This window comes from Canis lupus, chromosome 7, assembly GCF_048164855.1.
Source record: "Canis lupus baileyi chromosome 7, mCanLup2.hap1, whole genome shotgun sequence".
Taxonomy (NCBI): Eukaryota; Metazoa; Chordata; class Mammalia; order Carnivora; family Canidae; genus Canis; species Canis lupus.
The window spans coordinates 6,309,897-6,322,980 of record NC_132844.1 but is presented as its reverse complement, the minus strand read 5'-3'; the positions used below and the strand labels follow the sequence as shown (position 1 = coordinate 6,322,980).

At 40.4% G+C, this 13,084-nt stretch overlaps 1 protein-coding gene across 1 annotated transcript in view; it reads left to right on the top strand.

The window, feature by feature from the left end:
- Positions 1 to 13,084, top strand: part of LOC140636531 (uncharacterized) — a 139,374-nt gene that overhangs the window by 33,954 nt on the left and 92,336 nt on the right. The window contains exons 14-15 of the mRNA XM_072831833.1: positions 3,992 to 4,184; positions 6,002 to 6,129. Of these exons, the coding sequence (XP_072687934.1) occupies positions 3,992 to 4,184; positions 6,002 to 6,129 (321 nt within the window). The remainder of the gene's footprint in view (positions 1 to 3,991; positions 4,185 to 6,001; positions 6,130 to 13,084) is intronic.

The following is a 13,084-nucleotide window of genomic DNA, read 5'->3' as shown; positions in this document are numbered from 1 at the left end:
GGCCCCACATCAGGGACCCCCCTGTTCAGCGGAGAGTCTGCTTCTCCCTCTGGCCCTCACCCCACTTGTGTTCTCTCTCTTTCTCTGTCTCTCTCTCTCTTTTTTTTTTTAAGATTTGTTTATTTATTCATGAGACACAGAGAGAGAGAGAGAGGCAGAGACATAGGCAGAGGGAGAAGCAGGGTCCCCTAAGGAAGCCTGATGTGGGACTAGATCCCAGATCCCAGAATCACAACCTAAGCAAAGGCAGCTGTCCAACTACTGAGCCACCCAGTTGTCCCTCTCTCTTCCTCAAATAGATAAATAAAGTATTTTTTGAAAAAGAAAACTTAAGAAATATATTTGAAAGATTGTAGCCAATGGATTGAGTCATTCACTTAACAGTTTGTTTTTTGTTTTTTGTTTTTTTTAATTTATTTATTAATGAAAGACACACATACACACACAGAGAGAGAGGCAGAGACACAGGCAGAGGGAGAAGCAGGCTCCATGCAGGGAATCTGACGTGGGACTCGATCCCGTGTCTCTAGGATCAGGCCCTGGGCCGAAGGTGGCGCTAAACTGCTGAGCCACTGGGTTGCCCTCACCTAACAGTTTTTAATGAAATTCTTATACTGGACTTTTATGGTCTGCAATTAATGTAAAGATTATCTAGAAAAAGGTAAGCTGGTCAGGAAAATATTGTCTTATTGCCAAAAGGCCTAAAATTCATATTAGCAAGTAATGGCAGAAACCAGTAGAAGGAAGAGAATGAATGATGGGCCATCAATTCTCCTATATTTTTACTATATTCAAATAATTATCTTGGCAATCAGTTAATTTGCAGTCTTAAAAAATATGAATCTTTCCAAAGATCAGATTATTTCTTACTCAGACGTATAATTATTGCCTTCCCCTTCCTGCCACTCCTCTAAGCATAATATTGAAGGATCAACTCACTAGACCACAGAAACTTTAGAAGGGGGAGGCTTCCACATAGTTGTGGAAGAAATTAAGAAGAAAATAATATAATGACTGAGACATAACTCTGCATGAAGGAATTTGTCCATCTGGTCTTCAAAATTCATCCCCTATAGGCATAAGCACACATTTCAGACACAGGAACTAAGGGAAGAAAAGGAGAGGGAATACGTATGTCTGTGTTAAATACTTTGGACTGGAAGTGACACGTGTTGTTTCTGCTCACAACCCACTGGCCAAAGTTCATTACTAGGCCACACTCTAGTGCAGGGCACTAAGTCTGGGGAAGCTTTGGTGCCAAACCATTTGACATTCTATATATGCTACTTATTTATCTAATGTCTGCCTCTTTCCATTAAAGAATTCCATGATGGCAGGGATTTGTGCCAGTTTTGTTAACTGCTTATATCCTTAGTGCCTAGAACAGCACCTAGTAAATTACTGATCAGAATGTATGTGGAATGAATGAGTGAATGAAGGGATGAATGAATGACAGGCTCAAAGCTTGTGGGAGTAGATAAGCCAACAATCTAGCATGGCGATGAGCTGAGTGCTATAATGGAGTTAGATAAGTCATGGGGAGAAACACTCAGCTCTGCATAGAGATATAAGGAAGGCTGCCAGAGAGGTGTTATTTGAATGGACTCTAGGTTCTTACCAAGGAAAGAGGAACTGAGGGATGGAAGGGCCAATATGTACGAGGTCCAGAGGTATGAACAGCTCTGCATGTTCAGAAGAGGGCCAGGCCCAGGTCCATAAGGATGGAAATATAGAGACAGTGAAAGGAAATGAGGTCCAAGAGGTTCGCAGGGACCAGATTGTACCCAGCCTTGAAAATTACACCCAAAAACTCCTAGACTAGTCCCAGTGAATGCTAATAACAGCTTGGACTAAGATGGTGGGTGGTGGAGATCCAGAGAAGTGATGGATTTGAGAGATAGGAAGTCAAATTAACAGGAGTTAGTGATAGACTGGAGGGTGAGGCAGTAGATGTCAGAAATGATTCATGCAAGAGGAAGTGGCTTGGTGGCAGTGCTATTTACTAAAATGGGGAAGTTGGAAATGGCCTAGGTTTGTGGGAGAAGACCACATGGTTTGATCATGTTAAATTTGAGAGGCATTTGAGATACCCAGGAACAAATGCCAAATAGGTCATTGGATATGTGAGTCTGGAGCTCTAGGAGGTCTGGATTATAGATATCAACTAGGGAGCAAATGGTCCCTAATCTCAGCTGTGAAAGTGTGTATCACCTCCTAAGGAAGGAGCATAGGAGGAAAAGATGAGATCCTAAGACTCGGGCTTAACTGTGGCCACTATTTAATGACCTGATAGAGAAAAATACTTCTCAGGGAAGGCTGGAAAGCTGGTGAGAGCAAGGAGAATGTGGAATCCCAGAAGGCCAGGGAAGTGAGGGAATCAAGAGGCAGGGAGTGCAAAACTGTGTCACATGTTCCTGAGAGATTACATAAGATGACTAAAGAAGGTCTGCTGGATGGGGAGAAAAGATCACTGTTGGTCTTAGTGAAAGTTGGTTTGGTTTGATGGAGACAGGAGCTGGATGGCGATGAGTGAGATAGGAGGTGAGCAGTAGGGGTAGGAGGTGAGGAAGTGGGGATAGGGAATGCATATCACATCTTGGGAGGCTGGATCATAAGGAGGAGGAGAGACAAAAGGTGGAACCAAGAGAAGGACAAGAGGGACATGAACACGTTTCAGGGTCAATTGGGAAATAGCTGCTCGAGAGGAGTTGGATATCCAAGAAGAAGAAGGGATGTTTTAGAGGTGGGATGGAGTGACCACAGAGAAGGGGAACAGAGTCATTCCCTACAGTACAGGAGGAAGCAGGAGGAGAGGGGCGCGCGTGCAGTGTGTGGATGCGGGTGGAGAAGTGGAAGGGCTTCCACTGAGACAGAGTGAAAGCATGAGGTGGGGTGAACTCAGAGGCTTGACAAGAGTGAAGTTGGAAATTATAAGAATTATTACTAGAATAATGAGTCTTAAGATGCAACAGCTCCTCAGTCGTCTAAGAAAACGTATGGTTGGAATACTCAGATTACTCATATTAGTTCCCTAGAGCTGCCATAACAAAACACCACAAAATGAGTGGCTCATAACAACTTTATTCTGTCATAGTTCTGGATGTTACAAGCCCCAAATCAAAGTGTCATCAGGGCCCTGTTCCCTCTGAAGTCTCCAGGAGAAAATCCTTCTTTATCTCTCCCAGTATCTGGCAGTTGCTAGTAATCCTGGCTGTTTCTTGAAATTCCTTGGCTTGTAGATGCATCACTCCCATCTCAGTCTCTGTCCTCACATGGCCTTCTCCCCTATCTCCACATTTTCCTCTTTTTATAAGAAATCAGTCATTGGAGTAGGCCCCTCCCCCCAATCAAGTATGACCTCATCTTAACCTATGTATATCTGCAAAGACTCCATTTCCATAATAGGTCACATTCACAGGTTTCAGGTAGACATGAATTTTGGGGGGATGTTATTCAATTCAGTATATTACTAAGACATGAGGCTATATTAATGCATTTTTAAAGTATTTATATAATCAAAAATTTAAAAAGTCTTAAATGTTCATAGATCGCAAGTGCTTCATCAGCACAGCATCACATGCTCCCTAGAACAACTGTTGTGGTATCTCCACTGTCCCCATGTTACAGAGGAAGAAATAGAGGCTTCGAGAAGCTGAGTGACTTGCCGAGGGTGAGACCTGAACATAGGCACTCTGATTTCAGAGACTACCTATAACACTCCGCTCAATTGCCTGCCTTTTCCCAAGTAACCCCGAGTTAATCAGAAAAAATGCAACCAGCTAGTTATCTATCTCACTACCCTTCCCTGCTAACATTCTTTACTAATATCTCTTTCTCTACATAAAAGTGCTATATATAGGCGGCATGGCCACAGCTGAATGCTGACAGCCCACTGTGTGGGAGCAGAAGGCTGCTGTTTGGCCCATTTGGGCTGGCAAAATATAGCTCTCTCTTTTCCGGTAACTTCTAGGCTTGGTTTTCTTTTCCCAAGGTCCACAGTGTCCAATTCATGGAATTCTCAGAAGTGGAGAACCAGGATGACTACTACAGCATGGGAGCTGGTTACATCTACACGCAGGACCAGCAAGGAGTACACATCATGTATGATGAAGCCCTGGCTGATCTGAAGGAGCTGGAGGCAGAACTACTGTTTGTGGCCAGCTATTACATTGAGAAAGAAAAAGGTCAGAAGTCAGATTTAAAAAAAAAAATCAACCAGCCAAACAAACAATAAATACTAAGGGCTCTATTTAACACCTTCCTCCTCAAAATATAAATGCTTATCCAGTAGTATCTGAAAATTCAGTAAGCATATACACCTCCCCAATATATACCTGTTTTAGAAAAGATACGTTTCTGCCTCCAGCTCAAGTCCCTCTTCTTGTTGGAGACTATTCTTTCAAAGTTTGATTATAATTCTTACTGTTGTTTAGACTCATTCCTCAGTGGCATTTCTGCATTACTTCCTGGGTGCAAAGGGTGTCATGCAGTGCCCTGAGGGAAGCAAAGTAAGCAACTGAACGTAATGATTTTTTTTTCCTTAATGAACAAAAACAGTGATTGACTTTGGACAAACAGCAGTTAGAAGCAGAGACATCCCTGGGTTCCTGACAAAAAAACCCACCAGAGTGCAAGAAGATCTGGGTAGGAAAATGCCAGATAAGCACCAAAGGGAGAAATCATTACTCAGGGTAATCAAATAACCTATAATAGGCATTTTCTTCTTCCTTTTGGCACCACTCAAATATATCCAATTTTAGAAATAGGTGAGGAAAGAATAATCCTTTTGGAATAATATGACAACATTAGCATTATATTTGGAAAGAGCTTAGAGTTTCTAGACGTTTTGCAAACCTAAAAAGAAATTTAGCCAAGGTTTGTGCTATTTTGTAATACATGTAGATAGCAATTAAGAATAATTTATTTTCATATTGATATATAATGCTGCTTAAAGCATGTTTGACAATGAACCTTTCAGAGCCAAACAGAATTAAATTAACATTGGATTAACACTGCTCTCTTTACCACAGACCATTGGTGTCTGAATCATGGGATGCAGTGATGGCATCCAACATTCTAGGGCATTTAATTTCGGCTTTTGGCTTTTATCTTTACTGGTTAGTCTACATACTAGTGCATCATCATTTCTATTGATATTACTTTATAATACCATGCAATTATTTCAAGCTGCTGAGAACTTAATTTGATTGAAACAGTCGGTAGTCATTTAGCCACATGAGCATTCTTCACCTGAGCTAGTAAGTATGTAGTCATCCATTGTGAAATGATTTCCCAATTGCTGCTAGAGAAATGCCTGGTCAAAATCTTTCTCTTGTTCAGTACCCATCATATATGTGATAATTATTGAACTCAAAGTTCAGTACCTGAAAATCTCTTACTTTTTTGAGATTTAATTCTGAAATAGGCCTGTCAAAAATTAAGAGCAATAATAATGCTGACACTGACAATTAACATTAATGTAGTGGGAAAATATTTTAGCAGAACAATGACAATGATTACCTTTATTGATTTAAGTGAGTAATTAACATAATTAAGGAATGTCTTAGAAACTTCTCTGAAGAGTTTTCACTTGGCTAGCTAGCATCACTTGAAATAGCAGGTTAAACTGGGTTTGTTGTTAAACCACCAGGGACCTGTTTTTAGAGAAGGAGAAATGTGTGTTTTGCCTTTAAATTACAGGTCTGAGGACATTTTAGTGAAGATTTCATATTAGCTGAATTTTGGTTACATTTCTAAAATTAGTTTTAAAACTAAAATTAAAGAGTAAAAACAAAAACCTCTATTGACTTAGAAGTCAACGAGTATGAACTTAGGTCCCAGTCTTTGCCAATGGCTCTCCAGCTGATTCTTAGGAATCCCTGTGACTGATTCAGTGTTTTCATTCCTGAGATGGAGCTGACAGTTCAAGGGCTGCTTTTCTAATAAGAATAGCTTTGTGGAAAGGCCTGTCTCTGGTCGTTCTCATCCCCTTCTCTCCCAGGTCACAAAGAGGACACCAAGTCAAATACTGGCCAGGACTGGGGATGGGCCCACGCAAGTGTGGACAGATTTGCTGTGCTGTATGACGTGTGGACTTGGGAAGCAGCTCTGCTAGAAAACAAGCGCCAGGTATTTTTCCCTAGAAAACAAAACATCTGTTAAACATTCTTATAAAACCCAGTATTTAAAAAACAAAACCAAGAAAACTCAGTGGATCTTTTAAGGGCAATCCTAATAAAGGAAATAATTATTTTATTGAAAAAATCTCAGGTATTTGTAAAGATATGAATAATAAATTTTATTTTCTTTACTGTGGTTCCTCGTTAATAAAAAATAAAATGTGAAGGATACTACTTTATCTTATAGCCATAATTTGTTAGAAGGCTATATAGTTTAGGCTTTCATATATATTTTTTAGTATGGATGAATGATGGGCCTATTCACATTCATTGTCCTGTGAGGGACAAGCCTCACTTTGCTAAATGCAGACAAATTGATCTTATTACAGCCTTTAGAAATATACCACATGTGAGGCAAGCCGTTGGGCAAGGTGGGCGCAGTGCACCAAGTTATGAGGGTAAGTTTAAAGCAATGAAACATCAGGTTGCTAAATTCATCATCAGTATCATCAATGGCTCATATACTAGTAATTAATGAAACGCTGCTCTTCATTTGTGTCCTCGGCATGGATTATTAGCCCCTCTGATGATCACTAACTGTTGGGAATTCATTCATCAAACATTAAATATTTACTCTGTACCAGGTGTACTATTCCAGACATTAGGAACATGGATAAATGAGAGAAGATGATCTCTGTCTTTAAGGAATTTCTAGTCTATACAAGTTGATCCAATCTCTAAGTAAAAATTACAGCCCAGTGACTAACAGCTTACAACTGAGGTACGTGCAAGACCTCCAGAGTCCACAGTGGAGGGAGGGATTTGCCCTGTGAGGTGCTCTCAGAGTAAAGGAAATGTTGACAAGTCTTCTCAGAGGAATAGATATTTAATCCTGTTACTAAGAGATGAGCATGGATGTTGTCTGTCAGAGAAGGAAAAATTCTTAAGCAGAGGAAACAGCAGGAGCGGTATCAGGGGAGTATAAAATGGGATGGTGAGTTTGGGGAATAAGAAGACGAGGCGCTAAAAGCATGATGAGAAACGAGCTGCATGTGTTAGGGATGCAACTGTGAAAGGCCTGCTAATCCGTGCTACATTTACAGTTAATTCTATAAGCAACGAAGAGCCATTGGTGAGTTTCAGTAAGGGGGAAATATGAGCATAGCTCTGTTTTCAACACCTGCTGGGGTATTAGTGTGGGGAATGGACTGGGGTAGAGCTCCTGCAGAAAAGAAGTGCTGTTATTGCAACAGTGACATGGAAAAGTAGGAGGGGACCTCCACAAGGATGGAAGAGTGAGAATGGGAAGGAGGGGCAGACTGGAAAAGTCTTTGCAGAAGTGAAAATGGCAGGATTTGAAGACTGGCTGCTGCGGTGAGAGTAAGGGTGGAATTAAAAATGACTTTCTCAAGGTCAGGGAGGAGACTCTCAACTGACATGGAATGCAGGAGGAGGGATGCTTTAGAGGGGATGATAGCATTGAGTCTGTGGCAACAGGCATGTGAGGAGAGTTTGCTAAAACAGGTGTGAATATTTTGCGGGAGCTGTAGTTTTGAAGGTCAGGAGGAGGTATGAGCTGAGGTATGAGAGTGAACATTGAACCATGGTCATGAATCAAATGAGTAGGAAAAGCCAGAGATGTCTGAAATGCAGTCCTGGGTAACACTTAAATTGTAGGGGAAGGTCACGGAACAAAAATCCACAAGAGGAATAAGAAGGTCGTCAAAGATACGGGAGCAAAAAAAACGAAGGAATGGTGTATGAAAGCCACAGGGGGGAAAACATTTTAATTAGAAGACAGTTACTAGTGTGGAGTGCAGTGAAACATCAAGAAAAATGACTCCTAAACAGGCAGTGGGGTCAGCCACCAGGGTCACTGCCAGCTTCATAGGACTCTCAGAAGAGGTACGGGTGTGGAAGCCAGCTTACAGTGCACTCTGATGTGGTCAGAAGATGGGGAAGTGGAAATGTTTTCTTTGAACTGTTTTTCTAGTAGATTAGATGGTTTACCATTTCATCTACTTTCTGGTCTATTACTCATAGAGATGTAGGTCACCCAATTTTTGAAAACACCTGGCTGGCCTCAAAGGGCGGGAGCCTTTGGGCTTTGAATGCTGTTCCTCTTTTCAAGGGGAACTGGCCTCTACAGAGTTTGCATCCGCGACCTTGATCGGCCAATTAGAAACTTACTTTGATCAACTAAGTGAGAGATCTAGACTCAGAGTGGAGTAACTGAAAAGGCTACATTAAAGGCAAATAAAACAGAATCCCTAAACTCAACAAGTTTATTGGTCCAGTTTTAAACAGCCCTCCTTTTCTGGACTCTCCTCTTCCTCTGCCTTCCCTTTCGGTGTTCCTGGGCTGCCTATGAAGGCCCCGGCAGGACTCAATGGCAATAGAAGGATAGAAGGGCAGAGAGGACTGAAAAACAAACTGATTTCTCCACACTTTGGCCTACGCTTCGTTCTATGCTAAGTCACCAGGGCTGACCACTAGTTTTCTCCTATGGTCAATGAAATTATTTTAACTTGAAAAAAAAAATCATTGAAAATGTCTCCCTCCTTTCTCACCCTTACAATAAGTTTTCTGTAGAAACTGAACTGTCTGTGCCAAAACTGTAAAATGTGGCCTTCTAAATCAGAAATTCTGTCAAAAGAGCCTATTTTTAATGGATAAACCATATTTTTATCTAGAGTACAATTGATTTCTCCCAGTACTGATTCTACTGCCAAGTTTGCTCAGCTGTTTTTGATCATTGAATATATTGGAGTCTCTAGAGTTAAGAATTGCTCAAATACACTGGGTTGTCTTAAATCCTTAAAGTAACCATATTATGTATAAACGCTCATCAAATTAGAGCTGATGTAAATTTAGGTGGATTAAGGAACTCTTAGAGAAGCCAGGCATCAGCTATTTGGGCTCCTAAGTGACATGTGCTCCAAAAGCTAATTCTGCCTACAGCCACCAGATGACACATTTTTAGGGTGATTGGAATTCGTGTCTGGAGCTAAATAAATAAATAAATAAATAATCTGTGACAAATTGTGTCTAGTGTTGATTTTGTGTTTTGCACTTTCATTTGACCTAAAGTGCTATTTTTTAAAAGTTTCTTAAGTCCCAGAAATACAGAGTTTGAGGTAAAAATAATATAAGCACAGTAAGGTTTGAGACTATTCATTTTGGATTTTCTTCTATTTTCTCCAATATTTGATACCTCCCGTCAGTGTGTACCATGTATTATTTCACTTGAGACTTGGCCGTTGACACACACAGGTGACATTTGACAGACTAGGAAGACTTCTTAGGCAAATACCAGCCCAGAGTTTAAATGGAAATGGGCCAGTTAGCAAACAGATAATAAATAGAACCTTGAAGCAAAAAAATCATGGTCTTAACCCTCTTGGGAAAGAATTAATAATAAAATTATGCAACAGTCCATCTGAGAGCTTCTCGAGGTTGAAGCCAAAGCTTGAAAAAGCCTACTCAATGTGAAAAGAGGGCCACATTTTCCTTTTCAATAGCTAGGTTTGCCAAATAAAATATGACAATATTTGGGAGATACTTATACTAAAAAAAGTATTTGTTGTTTATCAGAAATTCAAATGTAACTAGATGACCTCTGTATTTTTATTTGCTAGATCTGGCAATCATGTGAACAACACAAATGAGCTTGGCATTTTAGTGCCAACCTCTGCAACCTGGTATCAGCAGATTAAAATCACTAGCAAGAACCCTCCCCCATGAATTTCTGCCAAATAGCCAAACAATAAGACTCTTTGTACAAAAAAACGGGTCAAGGCATACAAATACTATAAACCAGCTCCTGGGATTGCCTTGGCTCAATCAAAAAGGTTCAAGTGAGTCCAGGATGATTTAGGGAAAGTAATTGTTTCTTTCTTTCCTAATCTCCCCCTAGGCTATTGAGTGACATCCTTCTTACCCATCACTCCTTCATTTCTGCTTTGTCTTTTACTATTTACTAATTGAATGCTATTCTAGAGTAGAGATCAGCAGAGGAAACAGGTAATTTAGATCACCCTGTTTGCTTCATTGTCCCTGGGACTCAAAGTCTTGGCAATCCACCTTCCTTCATTTTTCACTGAGATATGTGAGTTTCTAACCTGGGGTGTGCATTGTGTGTTCTGAGCTTTTAACTCCTTTGGTGTTTTCCTTCTTGTGCTAGAGTTGACCTAAGGTCCCTTAGACCAATGTTTCAAAGGGTTTCCTTCAAAACTGAATGTCAAATAAAGTGCCCCAGGCTCCGCCTCCTTGTGCTTCAGCACTGAAGCCCAGATACTGGACATGTATTAATAAGGCAGTATTTGATTCCTAGTCTGCTATTGATTCTCAAGTGTTTACCTCTATTGGGAGCCTTGGAAGGCATGACTGGCAAGACAGAGACATTCCTGCCTCTTTTCCTGTCACGTGGGTCCTTTACTCCCCTTTGCCTTCTGCACTGTTGCTACCTGCTACCTGCACTGTTGCTAGGGCTTGCAGCTTCTCAGTTCTTTATGGTTTTGCATTCATAGCTATAGATGCCACACAAAGAGAAGGGCTCTTTATCTCCTTTTAGGAAATTTCTATTTGTTAAGAAGAGGGCTGACTTCCTGTCCTGAAGCCACCGGGAAGACCAATACCCAAGGAAATAAAACACACTCTTTCTCTGGTGCATGTCAAAGTGTGATAGGCTGTCAGGTTGGTAGAATTTGCAACCTCAACATTTCACTCCTTGCTGCCAATTAAATGCACACACTGGGCAAGCCTATGTGACTTTGGTAATATGGATACAATGGGAGTAGACATCTTCCAGAAGAGTGAAACTCCGTAAGAGAAGCTAGTGAAAGAAGACTGGGGAGGGACATCTTGAGCCAAAACTCTGAGGGAGGATGTGTTGGATTAGATTGGCAGAGGAAAGGAATTTGTTTTGTTGTGAAATGAATGGAATAAAGTTTCAGAAGCTTCTAGTTAGAGCTGATTTAAGCGTCAAGCAAGGTGGACTCGGTGATTAGGATCTAAGAGCTTTGCAGGTACCACTGAAAATGTTGGTGCTTTGAGGAAAAACACATGCATTACTCTGAAATATGAAAGGAAAATACAAAATTGTTATCAATAAATGCTTAATTACATGTCAGTAAAATGTAAAAACCTTGTAACTGAGCACTTAGAAACATCTCATTGCATTTGAAAATTTATAGACCATATCTTCTCACTTCATAAGAATCTGAGTATATCACTGCCCAGAAATCATAGCCAATCGTTAATTCAATGTGTTACTCGTAGCCAAATAACTTGTAAAGCAAAATTATAAATATCCCTTAACGTTTTTACAGGAATGAATTTTATTGGAATGTGAGTTCATCTTAATATATTTGATATAATGTGGGACAGGCCTGAACAGTAACTACACTCTTCAGAACTACTTATCTTGCCCTTAGGTCCCTGTTTGGGATTCCAGCCCAGTGATCTCTGAAGAGCGTTTTTCCAATCAGCACTATGACTAATTACACACAAATAGAATTTATACACAGAATATAAATTCTTAAGGTCACAGATGAATGTAAAAACAAAATAAAGAGAATCTCTCTCTTAATTCTCACACTAACTGCCATCTTCAGTGGTTACTGGGTTAGTGTCTGGGAGCTTGCTTTGGTTTTTAGAAAAGGCTTGTGGCCTCCACTAGAAAATAAGCTCCTTAGATGCCTTTGAGAGTTCTGTACACGAAGCCTTTCTTAGTAGAGTCCCATCTGGGATAAATGCCTTTGTATTTAGGGAACTTTCACCTCAGGCTTCCATTCTATCGTTTCTAGGTGAAATTTGGGCAAACCATTTTTTAAATGTATTGTACTTAAATTCAATTAACATGTAATGTATTATTGGTTTCAGAGGTAGAGTTCAGTGATTCATTAGTCTTATATAACCCAGTGCTCATTACATCACATGCCTTCCTTAATGCCCATCACCCAGTTACCCTATCCTCCCACCCCTTTCCCTCCAGCGACCCTCAGCTTGTTTCTTATGATTAAGAGTCTCTTATGGTATGTCTCCCTCTCTGATTTCATCTTGTTTTATTTTTTCCTCTCTTCCCCTATGATCCTCTGTTTTGTTTCTTAAATTCCACATATGAGTAAGATCATATGGTAATTGCCTTTCTCTGATTGACTTGACTTATTTCACTTAGCAAAATATCCTCTGGTTCCATCCATGTTGTTGCAAGTGGCAAGTGGGTTTTTTGATGGCTGAGTAGTAACCCGAGATATATATATATCCCACATCTTCTTTATCTATTCATCTGTCAATGGACACCTTGTCTCTTTCCATAGTTTGGCTATTGTGGACATTGCTGCTATGAACATTGGGGTGCAGGTACCCCTTCGGATCCCTACATTTCTATCTTTGTGGTAAATAACCAGTAGTGCAATTGCTGGGTTGTAAGATAGCTCTATTTTCAACTTTTTGAGGAACCTCCATACTGGTTTCCAGAGTGGCTGCACCAGCTTGCATTCCCACCAACAGCATATGGGGATTCCCCTTTCTCCACATCCTCGCCAACATTTGTTGTTTCCTGACTTGTTAATTTTAGCCATTCTGACTGGTTGAGGTGGTATCTTATTGTGGCTTTGATTTGTATTTGTATTTAAATTTGGGCAAACTTTTTTTAAAAAGGGGGTCAGAAATGGAGCTGAGAATAAGAAAAGGGAAGGCCTCCTGCCTACATTTGGTGATAAAATAAAATAGCAGGAGAATGAGTCTGTGGAGAACAGTGTCGGTGATAAATATGTTTGAAGTGACATTGCATGCACTGTCTCATTAGAGCTTATAACTATGGTTATTTACTCATTATATAACCTCCCTTTTATTTGTGGAGAGCAGGGGAAGTGGGGGGACACAGGCAAAACTAGTGTTCCTTACTTTGCCCTCCTTACCTCTATGGGTTTACCAATTGCTCTTGAGTTGCATTGCTGCTG